We start from the raw sequence: 25,539 nt of genomic DNA on the forward strand, positions 1-25,539 counted from the left end.
GCTTATATACACTGGACATTAAAAAGAGATACATTGTTTTGTAAACATAAATAAATGTCATTAGATGCATTAATTACAACATCAGAAGGGTCACCGGATGCTAGCTAATTTATGACAGTTGTGCCACATGCACAATGTAAGATAATGATGGGGAATGTAGCTACCAAGAAAGAGCAGCATTACTTGGCACTAAGATTCTGCTCCCTGGAGATCAATTGATGAAAGTACCCCTGAACCGGGGTTGGGATTACATGCTTTTAATATGTGTGATGTTGTGACATATGTCACAGCACCATCCTCAAAGTCCAGCCCCTTGTGGTCCTTGTACTACACTGCCATAATATTTGCCTCAAAGGATGGGCGGAGAGGAAGTGTCAGTTCCCTTCTTTCAGTCTGTCCCAAGGAATGCCCCTTTCACTCCTTGTTTATTGTTTCAACAGTCACATTATGTAACGGCACACAGTGCACAGGAGAGCTGCAACATGTGTGTATGCATGGGGAGAGCTCTGAGCCTCCAGTGAAAATAATGTAATAAAAAAGTGCTTCATTTTTAAAATAATTATGTATAAATGATTTAGTCAGTGTTTGCCCATTGTAAAGTCTTTGAAATCCCTGATTTAAATTCTGACATTTATTACATGGTGACATTTTTACTGTTGGCAGGTGATGTAGCTGCTGCATGCTTTTTTGGCAGTTGGAAACCGCTGTAAACAGCTATTTCCCACAATGCAACAAGGTTCACAGACAGGAAACTGCCAGAAGTACCACAGTCCTCAGAGTTTCTTGTGGGAGGGGTTTCACCACAATATCAGTCATACAGCGCCCCCGGATGGTCTGTTTGTGAAAAGGAGTAGATTTCTCATGTAAAAGGGGGTGTCAGCTACTGATTCGGATAAAGTTCACTTCTTGGTCGGAGTTTCTCTTTAACTCTCATTGCTGCAATTCGTAGCTCTGTGGCAGGAGGGGAGGTTAAGGCCTAGGCAACACCGGGGGGGGGGGGGGGGAGGGGGGCTTGGAGGGTTAGGTTTAGGTGCCACCAGGGGTAAATGGTTAAGGGTTAGACGACACTAGGGGGGTTGAGGGCTAGGCATAGGTAGTGGGGCGGTTCTGTGTTAAGCATCAGTAGAGGGAGGGTTCTGTGTTAGGCATAGGTAGTGGGCAGGTTCTGTGTTAGGCATCAGTAGAGGGAGGGTTCTGTGTTAGGCATTGGCAGAGAGAGGGTTCGGTGTAAATGTAGGGTTAGATTTAGTCATAGTAAAATAAAGGCAAAGATTACCAATATTTTACTATCGAGAATATCACAAATTTTTACCTGGTGCCTTGTTTTCATGTAGGCATATACTAAATCAGCTTTATATAGGTGGATTCATATATTTTTTAACCACTGTAGTTTATTTCTTATTTCCTTATTCTCATTTCCCATTTCCTGAAGTATATATATATATATATATATATATATATATATATATATATATATATATATATATATATATATATATATATATATACTGTAGTATAAATATATATATATATATATATATATATATATATATACCGTAAATATATATATACCGTAGTATAAATATATGTATACTGTATTTCCACATACAGTGTATGTTAACAAAATGGAAGTGGAAGCACCATAAATGTATACAGACCCCTTAATGTTTACTAATTTCAGGATTGCTTTTAAGCACTTACCGGTAATACATTCTGTGATGTCATTTTAATCATGCTTTAAGTGGAATGTCATTTTCAATTCAAAGCTACTAACGCTACTGGGACTTTTGCAGGTCCAAGTTGAGCCATTTTACCCTGCACCCAAATTTCCCAACGCCCTAATTACATGTATGCATTCCAAGAGCTGTAAGTTTTTTTACTACCTAAAGTAAGAGACAATGATGCAGGAAAAAAAATATAGTGTTTTTTACTCTATGACAACTGTACTCCTTATTTGTATTTATTACATACCACTAGTATAAGTCACACAGAAAGCATGGGAGTTTATGCAGTTCATTTTAGCTGATCAAAAGAAATCAATAACCGTATCACTACTTAGCAGTTAAAATCTGTCAAATATCATAATCCTAACCATTCAGTCAATCTACTTTAATAACTAATGAACCTATCTCTATTCAGTTTTTCTCAATAATTTGTCTAAGCGGGTTTGTCTATATGTACATAAAGTGAATTACCTCTTTAATTTGTTCTGGGTTTTTTCCACCTCAGAAACAGGGTTGTTTTTTTGGTGAAATGAGGCACTGGGAAAAGGGTAACATGGGCTCCCACCCCCCAATATAGTGGTATTAAGTGGCCATTGTCTCTCCAAACGCCCATATAATAGCATTAGGGGGCCTCTGACCCCCTCATCCTCCCAACACAGATTCAGCGTTAGATTGCCTTTGTACTCACATCCCCCATATTTCAGCATTAGGGTAGCCTTTGAAAGCCAACCCCTATTTAGCATTAGCAGTATTATCCTTTGTTCCCCATAACGTTACTGTATTAGGTATGCAGAATTCACAGCAGAGCTCTCCAGCTGGCAAATTTTCATCTTCTTTCTTCTTTAGCACACCTCAGCCTCCATCCATGCCGACACCGTTTCTTTATTACCCAGAGGCATATATGTACTTACATAACATGTTAATGGGTCACATAGGCAGGGACACTGCTGCAGATAACCAGGGACTTAGAAAAATGCCCTAAGGCAGAAACAAGGAGGAACAGGTAGGAACACACAGGTGGGATTAGACTCTGCTGTGCACTCTGCAACACCACAGAGTCACTTTCAGCTCACACCACACCCCCATAGTCACTTATCATGACAGGCAAGCCTTGGGGCACCTACAGGCTCTGGGGCCCTGAACAATCATCCAGCTTGCTTGTATACAAGTACCGGCCCTGCTCAGGAAGGATTCTCATTGGTCCAGATGGAACAATGATGAGGAGTCCCAGAGGAAGATTTACAGATGCTTTTAGCTGGGGCTTTTCTACAGTATTGTGGTGAAGTCTATCAGGAGTGTGGTGGAGTGGACAGTCATTAGGAGCCTCGTCTTCAATAAAAAATTATAACCAAACCTTTGAGGAATACTAGAAAAACGTAGCATTTTTCAGGTGGTTCCAAGAACGCACCCATATGAATGATCCTTTAGATATGCTTTTTTTGTAGACTCTTCTCCATTACATTTGCAGCCTCCCAAAAATATTTGTTTGACCTGAGTGGTATTGCCCATACTAGGTGCCAATGATATAACTCATCTATTGCGGTTTCCTTAATACTTGTGTAACATTTCACTTTTAAAATGTGGGCTGCTGTAGATATGAGCAATCTCCCAGTATGCATTATTTAACAGGTTTATACTGTGTATATTTATATATGAGGTATGTACATTCTGCGTTAGCCATATCTTGACAGTAACACTTAAAGGAAAAGCAATGAGCTGTGTACACAGGCATTATCCTCGGCTGTATCATACAGAAAATGAACTTAAGGAACTACGTCTTGTTTTATTAGAAATGATTTCGGCTTAAGGCAGTGTTATCCAGCTCATAAATCAGGTATTCAGAAAATTCAATAATTCATTCATATGAAAATCTTTTGGGATAAAATGCTTATTTCTTATGTGGTTAAATAGCTTCCGCGTTCTATTTATTTATTTCCAATATATGTATAAAACTTGGATGGGAGACATGTGCCAAGTAAAAAAAAAAAGAAATGTAGTATCTCTGTAATGCATTAGGGACTTACTGATTAAAATGAAATATTTCTAAGTTTAGCAGTGAAAATAGCATATTCAGAGCTTTAGCTGTGTCCCTAAAAATATTTCCTGGCCACGCTGCACATATTTATGCAGCTGTATTTTATTGTCCATATACAAAAGAAGAACGGCAAAATACACAGTAATTTAAAATGAACCTGAGCTGTGAAACCTATGGAAGCTGCCATATTTATTTCCTTTTAAACAATACCAGTTGCCTGACAGCCAATCTGATCTTTCTGATCGGTAGGGTCTAAAGCCCCATCTACACGATAAGATTATTTGTGCGATTTGATTACGATTCTATTTGCGATCCGATTAAATCCTACATGTCTTATCTGGCAAATCGAATTGAATCGAATCCCGATCGGACATGTCGGATTTAATCGGATCGTAAATCGAATCGCACAAAGAATCGTATCATGTAGATCGGGCTTAACACATGAAATAAGCATGTAGCTAATCTTGTCAGATTTGTCATAGACATCTGATCTGCATATGTTTGTTCAGGGTCTATGGTTAAAAGAGTTAGAGGCAGAGGATCAGCAGGACACCCAGGCAACGTGCATTACTCACCTCAGCCTTCAAGAAACGTAGCCATGTGTTGTATTTAAAATCAGCATGTACTGTGAGCAGGGACGTAGTGCAGTTGATTCACTAATAATGCAGAATGCTGGAGAATACTGGAAAACAGAATGCTATTGCAAACATAAACTGGATTCCTTAGATATTGTTTGTTAGTAGGTGGAAAAAGTTCTCAACCAATAATTCTGGCTTGCACGCACATGACATGCAAAAATTGTAAGCAGCTTGGAACTGGGCCAATCAAAATCAACAGGTCGTTCAAATTTGTAAACAGGACATTTAAATTTTGCTCTAGGGTACACTTAGAATACAAATGCCACATTTTCCTTAAAATATTAATTGCAGCAGGTACTTGCAGAGGTTTATGAAGCTGTAATTTTACACTACAGTCAGTTTGCCACTACACTCATTTAGGATGTGCCTCTCAGAACTCAGCAGTTAGACGGAATGACCTCTGAAAGCAAACCTGAAGCAAAAATAAACTTATGAGATAAAGTAATTGTATGTGTATTATAGCTAAGAAATAGAACATTAGTAGCAAAGAAAAGCATCTCATATTGTTTTCCAGTACAGGAAGAGTTAAGAAACTTTAGTTTTTTTCTCTGCAAAATAGCTTCTCTGAGCTCTTTGACCCAACTTGGGTTGAAGACAATCCAGTTTTCTGAAGCACTTAACTACCTAACGACCGCATCACGCCAACGGGCGTGACCGCGGCGGCAGCCCCAGGACAGCCTAACGCCAATTGGCGTCAAGTCCTGGGACCAGCTACTGCAGGAGATTGCGTGCAGGCTGCGCGCACTAGAGGCGATGTGCCCTTACAAGGCATGGTCCAATCAGCCCCAAAAGGGAAAAAAAAATTCCTTCCTGACTCCAGATGGCAATCAGATAAAATCCCTAGATCAATATCATTAGGCATTACCTATTAATTGTAGCCATGGATGTCTTTCAACGCAAGGAAAGCATCTAAGCCCCCTTTAAATGCAGGTATAGAGTTCGCCATAACTACTTCCTGTGGCAATTCATTCCACATCCTAATCACTCTTACTGTAAAGAACCCTTTCCTAAATAAATGGCTAAAACGTTTTTCCTCCATGCGCAGATCATGTCCTCTAGTCCCTTGAGAAGGCCTAGGGACAAAAAGCTCATCCGCCAAGCTTTTATATTGCCCTCTGATGTATTTATACATGTTAATTAGATCCCCTCTAAGGCATCTTTTCTCTAGACTAAATAAACACAGTTTATCTAACCTTTCTTGGTAAGTGAGACCTTCCACCCCACGTATCAATTTTGTTGCTCGTCTCTGCACCTGCTCTGTGACACGGCTGGCCCCCTGGGGCACCAGAGAGCGATCGCCTATGACTGCCGATTGCTGTGATTGGCTGGCGGGGGTGGGCGGGAGGGAGAGGGGAAAAAAAAGAAATTGTTTATTTTATAAAAATAAATAGGAATAAATATTTGTAAAAACAAACATACATCTGGGGGCGATCAGACCCCACCAACAGAGAGCTCTGTTGGTGGGGAGAAAAGTGGGTTGGGGAATCACTTGTGAGCTGTGTTGTGTGGCCCTGCAACTTGGCCATGAAGCTGCAGTGGCCAATTTTACTAAATATGGCCTGGTCTTTAGGGGGGTTTAGCACTGTGGTCCTCAAGAGAAACATCAAGAGACAGGTTGACATAAGGTTTTACTGCAGGAAAGTGCAAATGGTCTTTAGCCCTGCTCTGCTTTGTAGTTTTAAATACAGAGTGTGGTTTGTACACTGAAAATTTGACAGAATGATGCAATTTTATAAAAAAAAGGCTATATAATTGAAAATAAAAATAAGACTCTTTTATTTGCCTCTAACGTTCTATTCTTTATTCATACTACACATGCAATGAATTATATCATACTTTTTTCAATTCCGTTTTGTTTTACATATATAGGATAACCTACTTTTTCATAAACAAGTGTTTTTTTTTTTTTTGTAAAAAAGGACTCCTGTTTATTGGTGTACCAAACATTAAAAAATGTTCTTGGTCTAAATTCTCTTGATAAAAATAATTAATCTGGCAATTAAAACAAAACATTCCTTACAAACTGTGCAATACCTGATTTATTAAATTTGAACACAACATTAAAATGCATTCTTTCATTAACGTCAGTTTTTTTCATGAAACTCCGAGTGCATCTCTGGAGGAATCTACACCAAGGACATCATAGGTACGATAAACACAGTAAACAGAATAGCGCACTGAGTCGGTGGATCATACTGCATAAATAACCTTGATTGTTTCCTGTTCTCTGTTAGCAATTAGGTACACTGGATGCATAATCACAGAAGGAAAACTCAAGGCATGAATAGCATGTTTATACAAATAATGCAATCTTACTTAAAGTTGGAAGGAGTGATAGAGAGCAATCACTGAGCAGTTTCTCCCATGACCCTTTGATATCAATCCCTAAGGCACATCAATTTAGACGTAAATTAATGCTGCTTTTCATCGCGCTAAAATGATTACTGATTTGCCTCACAAACCCCTGGGAAATCCAAAGCTTCATTGTATCGTTAGATAATAAATTCAATATGATTAACTTCTCTAAGTTTTTTTAAAGCCTCTTCCAACTACTAAGGATGGCGTCCTTGCAACAAATAAACATATGTGGTAAAAAGGATCTATCTATCCACATATAGAGAGCATTGGGCATTAGGACTCTTTATTATGAAGCAGCTAAAAAAGGTTGCACAGCCCATTTTTTAATTTGGGCGTGGCCGTAGCCCCAATATAGTTGCTGGCTATTGCAGCACCAAAGTGGTATACACCCAATATTATCCTTCCACAGAGAGAGCTGCTGCTCACTGGGCACCTGATTGGCAAGCCTCTCCCATCCTACACATTGAGAGAGCCACTGCTGCGTTGCAGGGTCTCTCTGATCTGCAGGACAGAACTGCTGCTTCTGTGCAGTGGCTCAATATCAGCTTTAGCCCTTTTTCGCAAGAAGTTTTTGAAATGTATTCTCCTTATCATGCCAGGCTGTATTTCACATGGCTTCAGTCTTTTAACCAGTCCCAGAATTGTATCTATAACTGGGTAGAAGTGAAGAAGTCCTATCTCCAAGTAGGAAATGCAGGTATCAAGAGGGAAATGAGATCACACACATACAGTGGTTTTCAAAAGTATTCGGCCCCCTTGGCGGTTTCCACATTTTGTCATATTACTGCCATGAACATGAATCAATTTTATTGGAATTCCACGTGATACAAAGTGGTGCACACTTGAGAAGTGGAACGAAAATTATTTATTTATTCAGCCCCCTTTGGTCTGAGTGCAGTCAGTTGCCCATAGACATTGCCCGATGAGTGTTAATGACTATATAGAGTGCACCTGTGTGTAATCTAATGTCAGTACAAATACAGCTGCTCTGTGACGGCCTCAGAGGTTGTCTAAGAGAATATTGGGAGCAACAACACCATGAAGTCCAAAGAACACACCTGACAGGACAGGGATAAAGTTATTGAGAAATTTAAAGCAGGCTTAGGCTAAAAAAAGATTTCCAAAGCCTTGAACATCCCACGGAGCACTGTTCAAGCGATCATTTAGAAATGGAAGGAGTATGGCACAACTGTAAACCTACCAAGGCCGTCCACCTAAACTCACAGGCCGAACAAGGAGAGCACTGATCAGAAATGCAGTCAAGAGGTCCATGGTGACTCTGGACGAGCTGCAGAGATCTACAGCTCAGGTGGGGGAATCTGTCCATAGGACAACTATTAGTCTTGCACTGCACAAAGTTGGCCTTTATTGAAGAGTGGCAAGAAGAAATCCATTGTTAACAGAAAAGCATAAGAAGTCCTGTTTGCAGTTTGCCATAAGCCATGTGGGGGACACAGCAAACATGTGGAAGAAGGTGCTCTGGTCAGATGAGATCAAAATAAAACTTTTTGGCTAAAATGCAAAACGCTATGTGTGGTGGAAAACTAACACTGCACATCACTCTGAACACACCATCCCCACCCCAATATGGTGGTGGCAGCGTCATGCTCTGGGGGTGCTTCTCTTCAGCAGGGACAGGGAAGCTGGTCAGAGTTGATGGGAAGATGTATGGGGCCAAATACAGGGCAATCTTGGAAGAAAACCTCTTGGAGTCTGCAAAAGACTTGAGACTGGGGCGGAGGTTTACCTTCCAGCAGGACAACAACCCTAAACATAAAGCCAGGGCAACAATGGAATGGTTTAAAACAAAACATATCCATGTGTTAGAATGGCCCAGTCAAAGTACAGATCTAAATCCAATCAAGAATCTGTGGCTAGATCTGAAAACTGCTGTTCACAAACGTTGTCCATCTAATCTGACTGAGCTGTAGCTGTTTTGCAAAGAAGAATGGGCAAGGATTTCAGTCTTTAGATGTGCAAAGCTGTAAGAGACATACCCTAAAAGACTGGCAGCTGTAATTGCAGCAAAAGGTGGTTCTACAAAGTATTGACTCAGGGGGCCGAATAATTACGCACACCCCACTTCGCAGTTATTTATTTGTAAAAAATGTTTGGAATCATATATGATTTTTGTTCCACTTCTCACATGTATACCACTTTGTATTGGTTTCTCGTGAGGAATTCCAATAAAATTGATTCATGTTTGTGGCAGTAATATGACAAAATGTGGAAAACTTCAAGGGGGCCGAATACTTTTGCAAACCACTGTACTGTATGGAAACATGATAGGAGCATTGAGTTTTGCAGGGCAGTGCTTAACCAGTCAGCACTAGAGATGGTCCGAAGGGTTAGTCCGCGAACGGTTGCAGGCGAACTTTGGGTGGTTCGCGTTTGTGGTCCTGGCCAATGTATGTGAGTTGGCTTTTGACATCCTACAAATCCCTAAGCAAGCTCATTTTTCTCTTGGATATATCATAATGGTACATGCTAGGCTGGCTTCAGCATGTAGCATTGTAGTGTGTTGTGTTGGAGGTATAATGGTTAGCATAGCAGCCTACCATGCGGTAGGCCTGGGTTTGATTCCTGGCCAATGTATGTGAGTTGGCTTTTGACATCCTACAAATCCCTAAGCAAGCTCATTTTTCTCTTGGATATATCATAATGGTACATGCTAGGCTGGCTTCAGCATGTAATGTTGGTGGTGGTATAGTGGTGAGGAGAGCTGCCTACCAAGCACTAGACCTGGGTTCGATTCCTGGCCAATGTATGTAAACTGGCTTTTGAAATTCTACAATTCCCTGGAAGACAAGACCCTCCTCCTCCCTCCGGGAGGAGGGAGGTGAGAGGATTACACTTCCTGATGTTGTAAAGCATTGTAGGCCTGCAATTGAACATTCAATGAGATTTCTGACCTTAAAACACTGCTTTGTGTCAAATCCAGATTTTTTTCCTGGGACTTTTGATGTCTATTCCACTGAACCATGTCTCCCTCCAGGTATTAGACCCCTTGAAACATCTTTTCCATCACTTTTGTGGCCAGCATAATTTTTTCTAATATTCTAAGTTCGCCTCGCCATTGAAGTCTACTGCGGTTCGCGAAAGTTCACGCGAGCCGAACTTTCGCGATAGGTTCGCGAACCGGGTTCGCGAACCTGAAATCGGAGGTTCGGGCCATCTCTAGTCAGCACTAACTAATGTACTCTTAGCAACATTCACATTTGATGACAGATTTACAGACACACTTTGGCATTTCAAGTTTCCAATGCATACCATCTGTGTTCATACAAAATATCAATAAAACATATATCAGACAGGCTTGAGCGTTTTTTACAAGCTTGATCCCGCTGGAAGCTGCTGGTAGAATGTCTGTCTGATCCACCACAAATCTATTAGTGTCTCGGTGCTTTTTAAATATTTGCCATTAGATGTGGACAAGCCTATTTACTTACATAGGCCTTTGTGCATTCTGTAACGATAATAGTAGTGGGATTGGGCCTTTAAAATATGAATAATACATACTGCTAACAGGCATAAACATAATAATAATAATAATAATAATATATTTTATTAGTAAAATTATTAAGAAGGAATATTTGGACTACTCAGTCCTTACATTAGCTGTTATTTACCCCATTGATGTATTTCAAGACCATGTATAATAAAAATGGCTTCATTCAGCCAATATTGGAAACTTGATGCATTTTTTAATCAACATTCACTTACTCAGGAGGATGTGATAGATGGAAGGGAAACCATTAAGTTTCTAACCTGTTAAAATTAAGGTTAAATCAAGAGAGTATTATGTACATATGTACCTGTATATGGATGCAAACACAAACACTCATAACAACCATAAGCCCACAATCATCTGAAGGTTGTCACAAATAGAAATCATAGTGCAGAAAGGAAAGATAAAGGACATCCTCAAGAAGAAGAAAAAAGTGTGTGTGTGTGTGTGTGTGTGTGTGTGTGTGTGTGTGTGTGTGTGTGTGTGTGTGTGTGTGTGTGTGTGTGTGTGTGTGTGTGTGTGTGTGTGTGTGTGTGTGTGTGTGGTTGTGTGTGTGTGTGTGTGTGGTTGTGTGTGTGTGTGAGTGTGTGTGTGAGTGTGTGTGTGAGTGGTTGTGTGTGTGGTTGTGTGTGTGGTTATGTGTGAGTGTGTGTGTGTGTGGGGGGGGGGGAGGGCATGACAATGGCGAGCGAAGTAAATCTACTTATTATTATGGCTATTTAGTGCTTGGGAATGGGATAATTAGGTGGTGAGTGAAGATGATTAAAATCAGATTCATCTGGAAGTAAATCCAAACGGAAAAGTAGAACCACACCTTAAATTGAACCTGAAGTGAAAATAGTCTTAATAGATAATTAATTGTAGGTGTAGTATGGATGACAAAAAAAAAAAAAAACATTAGTAGTATAGAAACGAGTCTCATTTTCAGTTTTGTAGATTAATTACTATTATTATTATTAATTGCATCAGACTGTTACTATTGCAATTTACAATTTAGAATTGTCCCTTGAACTTTCCCACAGCAAAACCTCATTACCTCTCCTCTCACAGGTATCAGCCTTTTAGCTTCTATTTAAACCAGACTGAGGGCCCTTTTCCACTAGCAATCGCTAGCGTTCATGCTGAACGCTAGCGATTGCTGAATTGCAATTACCGGCGATTCCCCGACGTTCGCGGCCGCGATTTTGCTATGCTATGCACTGCATAGCAAAATCGCGGCAAATATCGCTCCGCCGCGCGTTCGCGTTCCCGTCAAAAACGAATCGCGGTAGTGGAAATGACCTACCGCGATTCCTATGTTAAAAAGCAAACCGTAGCGATTGTAAAATCGCTAGCGGTTTGCGTCTTTGCGATTCAGCCAGCGCCAGCGCTGGTGGAAAAGGGCCCTGAGTTTGACAAGGTGCCTAAAACTAATTTGCATAGATAACAACTCAAGTTTTTTAACTGTTGCTGTACTGAAAAACAGAAAAGGGCTTCAGATATATTCTGCTATTCGCTAAGCATTAGTGTTATGCCATGATAACCTCTTGGTTCATGGTTAGAGAGCATGCTGCTTTCAAATGTCCTTTACTCCTAGATACGTTTGGGTGTCATTTACCATTCTGTAGTATTTCTTGTGAAATGGAACCATACAATAACTTGATCATAACCCATTCTAACTGTTACAGGAGCCACATATTCATTTTCACCATAGGGAAGGAGTAAAAAACAATAACCATTTTATAGTGACATTTTCACGTGATGTGATCTTGTCATTTATTACAGACATAGGACAGTATATGCTTTGATAGATAATATTTGTAATTCGTTTACAGTCTGACCTTTGCAATATCATCATACACATCAAAGGAAGGATGAATGAAATATTTCTCATACTTGACAGGCCATTTATAAAAAACTTACTTTGTAATTTAAAAGAAACAGTATTCTTGGACCTTGTAATCATGGTTCCACTGATTGTTGTTAGGGTGCTATTCTAAGAAGCATCCTTGTTCGCACTCTGCATTTACTCTTATGATTATTGCATAGTACATGGCAGGCACCAAAATATTTATTGGAAATGTTAACGTTTGGATATGTTTAGTCTACTGCATAGATAAGAGGATTCAGTAAAAGCAACATAAAGGGCCTTACTCTCAAAAATGGCATGCACACATTAATTGAGGAAAAACTGGCTGTGTTGATTGGGCAGCCCAGTGACGTAGTGATTAGCGCTCTAGCCTTGCATTGCTGGGTCCCCGGTTTGAATCCCAGCCAGGTCAACATCTGCAAAGAGTTTGTATGTTCTCCACGTGTCTGCGTGGGTTTCCTCTGGGCACTCCAGTTTCCTCCCACATCCCAAAAACATACAGATAAGTGAATTTGCTTTCCCCCCTAAATTGGCCCTAGACTACAATACATACACACACTACACAATATAGACATATGACTATGGTAGGGACTAGATTGTGAACTCCTCCAAGGGACAGTTTGTGACAAGACAATATATACTCTGTACAGCGCTGCAGAAGATGTTGGCGCTATATAAATACTAAATAATAATAATGATTGTATTGAAACCCACTAAACGATATCCTGGTGATCAACCATGGCCTTATCGGGTTTGCAGTAAATGCAGTGGTTATGGCAGTATTGCCCGAGGATAACACCTCCTATTGGGCTAATAAATAAAAAAGAAGATTAAAAAAGAAGAAGAATAGAAGAACCTTCAAAACAAAGGAGAAGACTAAAGAATAGAAATAAAAATGATGGAATGAATACAGAAAAGGATGTCAGCATATATAAATACAAAGAAGAAGAAGAAGAAAGAAGTATGCAAAAAAAAAAAAAAAAGATAGTAAACAAAAGAAGAAAGAACAATAGTAACCATAAGAAAATATAAGAATACATATTACAATATATCTATTTTTTATTTTTGCTAAAATAATTTAATTTCCCTAGCAAAAATATTTTTATGTTTAACCCTATACTAAAAATAGTTAAGGGATTAAAAATGACCCCCCCCCCCCCCTGCCCATTTACCTGGAGTAGTAGAGTTTTGAAGGATTCCCATCCCAGTCTTGGCAGAGGTGGACAAGGTTTTGTTGTCCTCTTTTGCAAAGTACCCTCAATGTTGTGGATCATCTAGGTGGTTATTTTTGGGAAAGCAGCTGTACGATGAACAGCTCAAAGATATAAGATGATTTTTAAAAACCTGAAGTTACAAAAATATTTGTGCAGCCCTGATACATTACTGTATTCTTCTTTCTTTTTATATATTTTTTTATTTATTTATTTTTTTAGCGATTGTGGGATTTCACTGAAAACATTAATTCAGGTAGAGAGGTAAAAAAGAAAATTATTGTAAAAAAGTTCATTTAAAAAAAAGGTGGGCAAATACTCTTATAGGACATGGAAGGTAAATCTACTTAATTAGTAAAGCATGCAAGAACTCTTGTACACATGCGTGGGATAAGGCTTAGTGAGGATAAAAATGATTATAGTTCTATTTTCTCTTTTACAAAACATGTCTATTTTAAATGTCTTTTAATGCATAGACAATGTTCTTTGACACTTGGCACACACGCCCTTTGAGCGCTCTCAGTAAGTTTCTTTCTTCTGGTTCATTTACTGGCAGAGCGTAGTGCTACCTCTAAGTCTGTCCAATAAAAGAACAGCTGGCTTTAGTACATTGTACTCAGTTAAAAAGGCATTTTATTATTGTCTACACATTTTCACAGGAAGTGATTGCTGATAAGACGCCACCAAAATTGTAGTTTTTCCTTGTGTTGCTTATCGTCTGCAGCTAGTTTAACCACTTCAGGATTCTGCGTACGCTTAACTACGCCCCTGAATCCTGAAGTGGTTTCCATGGAAACGGCCGCTCGTATGAGCGGCCGTTCCATGTCAGTTCACGGAGCGTGTCTCCGTGAACACCCTGCGAGCCGCTGATCGCAGCTCGCAGGGTAAATGTAAACACACGGGGAAGATCTTCCCCGGTGTTTACATATATACGGCGCTGCGCAGCAGCAGCGCCGTAGAGGAGATCGGCGATCCCCGGCCTCTGATTGGCCGGGGATCGCCGGCATCTGATAGGCTAAGGCCTATCCTATCCGGCGCAGGACGGCTTTCCGTCCTGCGCTGCACACAGGGGACGGGAGAGGGAGGGAAGGAGGCAGAGGGAGGACTAGTGCTGCGGAGGGGGGCTTTGAGGAGCCCCCCCCGCTAGGCACAGCAGCGCGGCGGCAATCAGACCCCCCCAGCAGGACATCCCCCTAGTGGGGAAAAAAGGGGGGCGGTCTGATCGCCCTGCCCGATTTCTGATCTGTGCTGCGGGCTGAAGAGCCCCCGCAGCACAGATCAGCCAAACCACCCGGTATCCGGAAGTGGTTAAGGAAGCCAAGTTTTCCTGCAATGACTGGAGTCAGCTGCTTCACAGCTTTCTGTGTTGTATGTTGCACAATGGCTTTTCACTTACCTATTTTATTCTCGGGATCTTTGTATCTTTCACTGTTCTGTAGGGAGAAAAATACATTACTAAAGAAAAAAGTGTTATTTAACACAAAAGCATTATTAAATTCTTCTCAACTACCAAGTGCAATTTCATTCAGAGTAGGTTTGAAAAAGGGTAAGAACATCGCATCAGCATTTTAAATGTCAAATAAGAGTCCAGGAGAACTTTCTGAGTGAGTTATTTTTGATGGGGCTCATTTTTAAAGGTTATGTTCCCTCTCATTCCCCTTTCATAAGTGTAAAAATATCAAGGTTAATGCAGTGTCCAGAGGTACACTGCAATTTCATTTTAAGACTTATATTTACAATGGCAGCTTGCATCATGTTGCCATATAAAATACAATAAAGTACAGAGCAATAGAACATAAACTATGCACAATGCACCTGCTTAGCTAACTTAAAATGAGCTGGATAAGCAGTATGCTCAGTCATCAAGAGTAGTATGCCAGGAAATGTTTGAACTCTTTTTACTCACTTGATTGCAGATGTGCTTTTAGCCTTCAGCTCTTCAGACTGATCATGAAGTAAACCTACATGATATAAATTAAACTTACAAAGAAAAAATACATTAGGATTCTTATTTACTGCATGGAAAACTATTATTATTATATTTATTATTGCAGATATAGTCAAAAGAATAATATGCAAATTAGCAATAATTCAAAAAGTGTCAGAAGGAAGTCCGTCCCCTTTGGCTGTTTTGTGATGTGATGCGGATTTCATTGATTGATAAAGAAACTATGCCCTATTAATACTGCTCCACAATCCCTCTATTTTTCAATGCAGCATTCCCTGTAGATAACTTCTCACTTTTTACCCCCCTCATGTTCGCTTTCTGTTACTTAACATGGCTTTAGTTCTTTTTTTTTTTTTTTACTGTACAACTGTTGTCAGGGAAACACTCTGTAGTTGTTAATTGTTATCAACTTTTTTTTTTTTATTAACAGAGCTTAATGCCTTAACACTACACACTGGCAGCATGAACAGTCAGTGTATTTCCCTGCAGCTGAATTGTCAGCTTTGTCTGGCAATTCATGTTCTCAATCTCTCAAATCTTGTTAATGTTCCATGGTACTTTTTCCAATACTGCACCCCCTCCCCCCAAAAAAACAAACAAATATAAACACCATTATACCACCTGAAAAAAAACAACATGAAACTTCCTGGTGCTATGTTTCCCCAAAAATATTTCTATAACGTATCTGCACCAAGGTTATGCAACTGCAACTGAGAATGCAACCTAAGAACAAAACAGTGGTCAAGCTAGGAAGACTGCAGAAAGCTTTTAAAGGTTCTAACTCCCCTACTCCCCTCCTAAAATTAGATAAGAAGTTTACCTTGAGTTTCACTTTCACTGGATAGTTGAACCCTATTTAACCACTTTAGGATCTCTGGTACGCATATCTATGCCCCTTTAAACTTCACGTGCGGATCAGTGGGGTAGATATGCGTACTGCTATGTTAGTCGCGTTCACAATCCCCGCGCTGTTTTCGGTCGATCCACCGTCGCAGCCCCCTCCATCTGTGATCAGGATGTGAGAATCTTTTGATTCTCAATCCCCATCACCATTCCTGTGTCTTCGAAGAGCTTGAAAACGTCACGCAAGCTCTCAGACCTGACACTTCCTTGTTCGTCCGTGTTCTATTAATAGAAACACGGTCTCAGTAGCACCATCTTGTGGTCAAAAAGTTAAATGCACCTAATTATTCCAGTATACTTAGAGAAGTGAGTGTAGGCAGCGCTTCCAAATTTTTATTTTTGCAATAATGTGTGCACAAATCATTCCTACTAGACTTCCCCACGGTGGTGACGTGCCCCCTCGGGGAAGACCTTAGGTTAGTGGTTAGGTCTTCCCCGAGGGGGCAAATAAAAATTTGGAAGCGCTGCCTACACTCTCTTCTCTATATAAAGTGTTCTAAGTATACTTGTGGTAGCCTGCATCCAATCTGCATTCAAATTTTAGATTAGGGACTAGCACATAAATTTGCACTTAATTTGCATAATTTTGCATCTGATTTGGATTCAAGGCGTGTATTTAGCCCCTGGGGGTCTGTACACGCCCCTGATGGTTTATAAGCCAGTTGTAGCCTGTGAGCGCTGTCATTTTTGTTTGTCTGTCTTGAAGAAATGTGTATTCCAGTATACTGTTTTACATAGAAAGTTTATTATTATTATTATTATTATTATTATTATTATTAATAATAATACTTTTTGTTTTATTACTTTTAACCCCTTCCAACCCTGCCCCACAGTTACAGAAATAAAACACTTGTTAAAAAAATGGAAACAAATTACATCATTTAATATTTTTTTACATAAATAGTTACCTTAGGGACTTTTCTAATATGGATATCATGAAAGTATATCACTGTTACTTTTGCAAAAAAAAGTCTCGTAATAAGTGAAATAGTATTAAAAATCCCTAAATGGAAAAATGCTCCTTTATTTACAGATAAAATATTATCACCATACTTTGTACTAGGGACACAATTTAAATGTTGTAATAACCGGAACAAATGGGCAAATAAAACGTGTAGGTTTTATGTATTGAAGCACGGTTTATTCTAAAACTATAAGGGCTGACAACTGAGAAATAAGCATTTTTTTCCTTTTCTCCTTATTATTCCCTTTACAATGCAAATAAAATAAAATAATTCATAGCAAAACTACCACGCAAAGAAAGCCTCATTTGTGGCAAAAAAAAAACAATATATAGATCATTTCCGTGTGATAAGTAATAATAAAGTTGTTGCTGAATGAATGGGAGGAATGCTGAAATGTGAAAGTTGTTTTGGTCTTTAAAGAGAAACTCCGACCAAGAATTGAACTTTATCCCAATCAGTAGCTGATACCCACTTTTACATGAAAAATATAATGATTTTCACAAACAGACCATCAGGGGGCGCTGTATGACTGATTTTGTGCTGAAACCCCTTCCACAAGAGGCTCTGGTACCGTACGGTACTCTGGGCAAACTGCCACAATGTAACAATGACACACACAGGAAATGGCTGTTTATAGCTGTCTGTTAAAGCCGGAACAGCTACATAATCTGCCCACAGTAACAATGTCACCATGTAATACATGTCAGAATGTGAATCTGGGAGAGGAAAGATTTTACAATGAGCAAACTCTGACTAAATCATGTATACATAATTATTGTAAAAATTAAGCACCTTTTTATATTAAATTATTTTCACTGGAGTTCCTCTTTAAGGGAAAAAACCTGTGATCCTGAAGTGGTTAAAAACCATGTATGTATGTATCTAAAATTCTTCTTCTCCATAGTAGTAGCATTGGCCGTAGTAGTAGTAGTAGTATTGGTTTCATTATTATTGTCATGTATTTGTTTATAGAGTAGTAGGCTATCAGAGTGAGAGGAGTGGGTAAATCTACAATGACAGTGGCCCTTATAAATCTCCTTCTTGGTGCCTAATCTTACTCTCCCACCTTGATATAAACTTAAATCTCATGATTTAATTCTGCTAGCAAGTTTGCAACAAAATGTATATATTCTAAAGGCTTGATGCCATGTGAAACCTAATTCTTGATGCCTTGAATTACCTTATTCTAACTAATAACTTGCAACATAAATTGCAAACTGTATAGTTAATATACTGTTTAATATATAAATATATATATATATATATATATATATATATATATTATATATATATATATATATATATATATATATATATATATATATATATATATATATATATATATACAGAGGGTACTGCAGCACACAACAGGAAAACAGTGACAGGGGCTCTTGGTTACGCTTTAACGCGTTTAAGGTCACCAACTGCGCCAAAATGTCCCCGATCTGGTGAGTCCTACTATATATATATATATACACACACATTTTTTCTTTTTTTTTGGGGGGGGGGTGTTTTTTTAAAAAAACACAAAAGGGCCTTATTGTGATGTGTCTGACAGCAACAAGTTCTGTGTTGACATATCCTTGGTGCTTTTTTGTATCTTCTGGATGGAATGACATTCCAGTTGTTTCTTTGTTTCTTTGTACCAAAGTTGAATACAGGCAAATTTCAATTAATTGTTTCTCTTTTCAGAAATATTCCACTTGCTATTTGCATATCAATGGCAATTGTAACTGTTAGCTATGTCTTAACCAATGTGGCCTATTACACAACCGTAACAGCAGAAGAGCTGGTCCTCTCAAGTGCAGTTGCCGTGGTGAGATTCAAACACAAACAATATGTGATCAATAGTTATTATATTGTTGTACAGTATTTAGTAATTTCAAGATCTTTGCTGATGAATTGTAATTTACATTCCAAAATTCAAGATTTCATGATTCACTTACAAAAAGTAGGTTTTGGTGGTCTCACTCTCATACTGTGTTGTTACCCAAAAAATGGCATGTATTTTAGGTTTGCACATTTTATACACCATTTAAGTCATTTACTTTTTGCCTAAGAAAGAGAGAGAGACCGAGAGAGACCGAGAGACTGTCTTACATGTTTAGAGACTGCCAAAGACCATTTCAATATCCTCCAGATCACCCAAGAAAATAATAATAAGATGAATAATAATACAATATATATATATATATATTTTTTTTAACTGCGATAGCAGGCTACACTGTTGTTCATAAGATTCCTTTTTTGCCTAGGCAAAACAGAAAGTTGAAACCTGAGAGAAAATTATCTTGTACCTAGTAAGAAAGAGGATGCTTTGTTTTTATCCAAAATAATAATGCAGTTTGCTAATGATGAGCGGTCCTCAAATCTGAACTGAAATGTAACTTTAATAATTAACACACTTTAACCCTTTTCGGGACCGGCTGCCTAACCCCCCTTAAGGACCAAATGATTTTACATGGGGGGCACATTTGGTGGGGGTCAGGCAGCCGGATCCCCACCGTGGCTAGCTGGGCATGGTGTCTGTCTGGTAGTCAGGTGTCCCCCCTGTAGCCAGCAGCCTTTACTCACCTCCCAGGTTTCAGTGATGAGCAGCTGTGGACCCCTCCACTCTGGCCAGCATCCCCGCTCGTACTGCCACTCAGTTCTGGGTCACAGCTTGATGACGTCATGAAGCCGAGAACCGGCACTTAACGCAGAATGAGAAGGGATGCCGGCCACAACGGAAGGGCGCAACAATCACCAGAGGAACGTCAGGAAGGTGAGTGGATCCTCTTCTTCTCCCTACCACCGCAGCTCTAACAGTTATCACTCTGATCCACCAGCGATCATAGTGATCGCGAGATCAGGAACCAAGCGCAAATGGCTCCTGATGAGTGAGGGGAGATGTCAGCTGTCATATGACAGCTTAATCTCCCCCCTCGGGTGCGCACGATCATGGCAGGATGCTTTGTTTGCTGCAACGTTTAATCTACGTCCTGACAAAGCGGCAGCACCACCTGCTGGACGTAGATTCGTACTGCGTCAGTCCCCATCTGGTTAAGATACTCAATTTTTCATTATTTTACAATAACATTAGTGTTTTCCCGCATATGGAATAGATATGTACTGCAATCTATTTTATGTGCTATCTTTATTAGGATAATTCTTATTTTCATTATACAAAGATGTTTTAATGAGTACAAAAGTAATGTAGTAGTGATTTTATACCATATAAACAGACACAGTTAGAGTGCTTTGATCCTATCAACCTTTATACAAAACATGGAAACCCTCTTTGACTTCTGGTGTCCTAACTCATTTACAGTGAATTGAACTGTACTAAGGTTATAGTACCCTTAGAGACATATGTTAATGCATATATGTCTATATTTATTGAAATAAGCATTAGCTGATAGCATCGGATAGCATTATTTAATGCATTGCAACAATAATATAATTTTCCAGATGTTCTCATGCATTGCAAAATAACCATGGAGATAACCTGAGCAACCTGAGCAATGACTATTACGTGTATTAAGTGGAAATAATTTCTTAACAGAGAAAAGTTTAAAGTACTTTATGATATAATTAGATGTACTTTTAACTGCCACATTCTGAGAGCACAATCCAAAAATGAAACAAACAACTGAAACTAAGTTTTGAATTAATTATGAGCCTCTTGCTGCAAACCCTGACCTTTACTTTTTTATAGAGCTGTACAAAATTATTTAGCAACAAACAAAATTACTGACGTAGATGCAAATTAATTATAGGGTGATTATGTTTCACATAGAACCATCAACATCTCCCACACCAAGCAGGGCTATAAATATATTTTATTGGAAGAGGTCTCTGTTGAAGAGTTCTAACTTCTCAGTATTTACTTGTTCCTGAGTCCCGACAAATGACTATAACATTGCCTTTGTTTAAATAATGCATCAGGTGTAATTATCATTTTTCGACATAGGAAGGCCATTAAGTATAGAGCTTATTTGTTGAATCCACTTTCCACACCCAATCTCTGAAGCGAAAATAAAATAAAAAAAAACAGATACTAACCTAAGGAGAGGGAAGGCTCTGGGTCCTATACAGCTCACTCACGGTGCCCGCGTTCCAGTGCTGGATTCCCCTGTTAGCAGTCTCAGTCAGACACTGCTCTCTTCCATCACTTCCGTTGTGAAGGACTCTTCCGCAATCTTCAGGAGCCCAAGTGCTTCCAAAGACGACAGCTCCATACTGCACATGCGTGAGATTGTGTGCTCGCTGGAGCAGTAACGAGTGACCATCTTCAGGAGCACTTGGGCTCCCGAAGATTGCCAAAGAGTCCTTCAGCGGCAGAAGTGGCGGAGCTAATGAGGGATTCAGTGCTGGAACGTGGCACCCTGAGGAGTACGGGGAGGCTCTATAGGACCCAGAGCCTTCCCACTCCTTAGGTGAGTATCTGTTTTTTTCTGTTTTTTTTAATTTTGGCTTTAGACTTTCTTTAATCAATGTGAATATTATTGGGCTAGACAAGACGGCATTATGCTGTAATGCACGAATCTGTAGATGTTATGTTATGAAAGTAAAAGTTTATGCTTGTTAAGTCTTACTGCTGAAAATGTAATATCTATAACTGAGAAAAGCGTAATTTTACCTTCTTAAAATGTAACGCGCAAACTACAGTAAATGACAAGTGAGCAGATAACAATATGCAACATTTGTGCCTACTGCTTATCTGCTTGCTCCCCCCATTATTTTATACTTTATTGAGTGTAAAATGTAACTTACGTAAATGTATGAGTTCAAGTATAATATTGTTTTGTTGAAATGCTGTATGCAAAGTAAACACAAACAGAATGGGATTTTTTGGAAATCATTTAAAGCTTATGAAAATATTATAAAATGCTAAAACTGAGAAATGTTACTGTTTTCTAAAAAATTATATATTAATTTTGAATTTCATGCTAGCAGCACTTTTCAGAAAACTTGGTATGTAGGAAACAGAAGATTGGATACGTTAGGTAATGATAAAAAGAGAAAAAAACAATTATGGAATATTTCACAACTAATTAGGTTAATCTACAACAGGCCAAAATCTTAAAGGGAATCTGAAGTGAAAATAAACTTATGATATAACTAGTAGACCTAAGCACATTTAAAAACGGGCTCAAGGTCTGTGTTTAAACCCCGCCTCCCTCCCCTCCCCTCTCATCCTCCCGTGACCGTCGCCACTGCCGCACAGTCCCGCGCATGCGCTCCCGCCCGCTACACAACCAATTCATTATATCATGAGTTTTTTTTCACTTAAGTGTCACTTTAACTGGGTATAAAAGTAGATGAATATCTGGAAAGTAAAGGGCATAACCACACTGAAACACTGGATAGGCAAGTTGGGCAAAAATAAAACAAAAGATATTTTAAAGTAAAATAGCACAACATTTAGTAATTTTATCTTTCTCAGTAAATTATTATTTAGTATTTATATAGCGCTGACATTTTCCGCAGTGCTGTACGGAGTATATTGTCTTTTGACTTAACTGTCCCTCAGAGGGGCTCACAATCTAATCCCTACCATAGCTACCCCTAATGATGTATTAGTAATACTTCTTACCTGGGTCACAAACTGTTCACCTGCGCATTGTTTGTACATTTAAACTAATTAGATCTAGTTAGCACTGAAATGATCAGTCATGATAAATGCCTTCATTTTACATTTTAGACATATGCAGAGCGGCTTCTGGGAAACTTCTCCCTAGCAGTCCCCATCTTTGTGGCTTTGTCATGTTTTGGCTCCATGAATGGTGGGGTGTTTGCTGTATCAAGGTAAGATGTTGCCATCAGTACTTTATAATAATCAATGCTAAGCCTAATAACATTTTGAAAACATAGGAGGGAAAAAAACAAGAAACTTTTTGGAAGAAACATTAATATCTATGAACAGCTGGTGCCATATGCAAATCTACAGCTGTACACAGGGAAAACACAAAATCATTGGGGCCTTAATGCCTGTAACTAACACACTGTTAGCAATGCTGTGACCATGTGGATGCATTTGTGGTGTACTAAATATGTGAATGAAGATTAATTCAGAACACTCTGGATATCATTAACCATGTGCCTTCCTAGCAATATTTCTTGCCTAACAGCAAATCATTTAAACTATGAAAGAAATACATCTGCTAGCATTACATTTTTTTAAATAAAAAATATGTTTATTCCACTAGAGTTATAAATGAATTAATTATCTAACTCCAGCGTAGCTATTGTGTATAGCTCAGGTACCAAATTAACAACATTTCTGACAAAAGCGATGCCCTTTCTAAAGCACATGTGAGTGGAATCTCTTTCATGTGTGTCTGCAAAAGGGTATAGCTTTTTGTATGAATCATGAAGTTGGGTGATAGAGACTAAAAGAGCATCATATGATACACCTGTAAGGGAAGCAGTAGCAAGTAAGTTAGTGCATTTTAAGTTTAGTGTTAGGTATAGGGGCAGTGAGGTTAGTGTTAGATGTAGAGACAGTTTTGTTAGTGTTAGACCTAGCAACAGTGAATTGTGTGTGTGCTAGGTGTTAAAGAACCACTGTCGCGAAAATCTTAAAATGTAAAATATATGTAAACAAATACAGATAAGAAGTATGTTTCTTCCAGAGTAAAATGAGCCATAACTTACTTTTCTCCTATGTTGCGGTCACTTACAGTAAATAGAAGAAATCCAACAGAACTGACAGAACTTGCTCATCTCCTCATGGATGATTCTCAGGATTTTTTTTATTTTTAAAAAACGGTGAGCAGGGAGGCTGGCCAGCATCTTTGTATAAATCTTTTTCAAGGAGTCTCTTTATAAAGAATAAAGGCCATGTTGAGAATCCCCTATGGATAGATGGACTAGCCCAAAACCGGTCGATAATGTCAGATTTCTACTACTGTAAGTGACAGCAACATAGGAGAAATAATTTATGGCTCATTTTACTTAGGATTATCATTTTGCATGAGCTAAGTGTTACATAGTATAGTAAAGTAATAATAAATTACCAATATTACTATTATCGGCAGCTCATGCCAAACTTATTATCGTCTAAAGTAAATACACAGTATGCATGCATAGAAATGATATTTTTAGCCAATCCAGTCAGAGCGTGATCTGTCATTTCAAGCCTATGGATAGCTTAACCTTTTGGGGACCACCTCTATGAGATTGTATGCCGTACTTGTTGCTGTTCTAGCCTGATGCGGCGTAGGATCTACATCGCCCGCCTGTTTCCGCTCCCGACGCCATTGTGCGTATGACAGCTGACATCTTCCCTCAGTGATCAGAAGCCATTGCATATGGCGTCTGATCATTTGATCACTATGATTGCCGGCGGATCATAGTGATCACTATGACAGCTGCGGCGGTAGGGGGAAGAAGAGGATCCACTCACCTCCCTGACTTCCCACGACGATCGGCGCTCTCCTCTGTTCTGACTGGCATCCTCACTCGTTCTGACATTATTGCTGTGACGAGGAACTGAGAATCACTATGAGCGGGGATGCCGGCCGGAGTGGATGAGTCTACTGCGGTTAATCACTTGAGCCTGGGAGGTGAGTAAAGGTTGCCAACTACAGGGGGGACACCTGGCCACACTGGGACACACAGCCCAGCAAGCCCTAAGAGGGATCAGGCTGCCTGATCCCCCCCCCAAATGTTCCCCTCGCCCCCCATGAAAAAAGCACCTGGTCCTTAAGGGGGGTTAGGCGGACGATCCCCAAAGAGTTAATATACCTTCATATGTCACAAGATTCTAGTCAGCTATTCTTACACTTTGGTAACGTCATTGTTTTTACATTAAAAGTTGATAGGCAGAGAACATACACATATTACTTTCCACAAGTAAAAAGAAAAAGCAGTCAAAAGTAAAAACACTCAAAATACTGGCCACGCCTCATGCCCTTTTTACCTGCAAGGGGAAGGGCATCCACCTGTTTGGGAATTTTTCTTAAATTAATAGTATGACTAATTTAGGATATTTTTTTTAATTCTTTGGCTAGCAGCATTAGTTCAATTTCAAGATGGGCAGAGACAGAAATGTATGGTTAGATGGCACCAGAGAAGTTTGAGAAACCATCTGATTTTCAGCAGTTTCAAGTTTTAAATAAAATGCATGATTCATTGTTTATTCCATCAGGATGTTCTATGTTGCCTCCCGAGAGGGTCACCTTCCTGAGATCCTATCCATGATTCACGTTCACAGGCATACTCCATTGCCAGCTGTCATTGTTTTGGTAAGCTGCATAACCTCACACTTTTATCTAAGTTTATTTAATAACAACCACTGTGAGAGTACTTTGAAATGTAGATTACCGATATTTATTTTTACATCTTACACTTTATTACAATACTATACATCTTTCTTCCCACTATCAAAATGTTTATGCAGATGCACATATTGTA

General features: G+C 39.2%; 1 protein-coding gene across 1 annotated transcript in view; it reads left to right on the forward strand.

The window, feature by feature from the left end:
• The window catches only part of SLC7A11 (solute carrier family 7 member 11), a 414,966-nt gene that overhangs the window by 288,416 nt on the left and 101,011 nt on the right, over positions 1 to 25,539 (forward strand). Inside the window, exons 7-9 of the mRNA XM_068279755.1 lie at positions 18,832 to 18,955; positions 22,826 to 22,929; positions 25,274 to 25,370. Of these exons, the coding sequence (XP_068135856.1) occupies positions 18,832 to 18,955; positions 22,826 to 22,929; positions 25,274 to 25,370 (325 nt within the window). The remainder of the gene's footprint in view (positions 1 to 18,831; positions 18,956 to 22,825; positions 22,930 to 25,273; positions 25,371 to 25,539) is intronic.

This window comes from Hyperolius riggenbachi, chromosome 1 (genome assembly GCF_040937935.1).
Source record: "Hyperolius riggenbachi isolate aHypRig1 chromosome 1, aHypRig1.pri, whole genome shotgun sequence".
NCBI lineage: Eukaryota > Metazoa > Chordata > Amphibia > Anura > Hyperoliidae > Hyperolius > Hyperolius riggenbachi.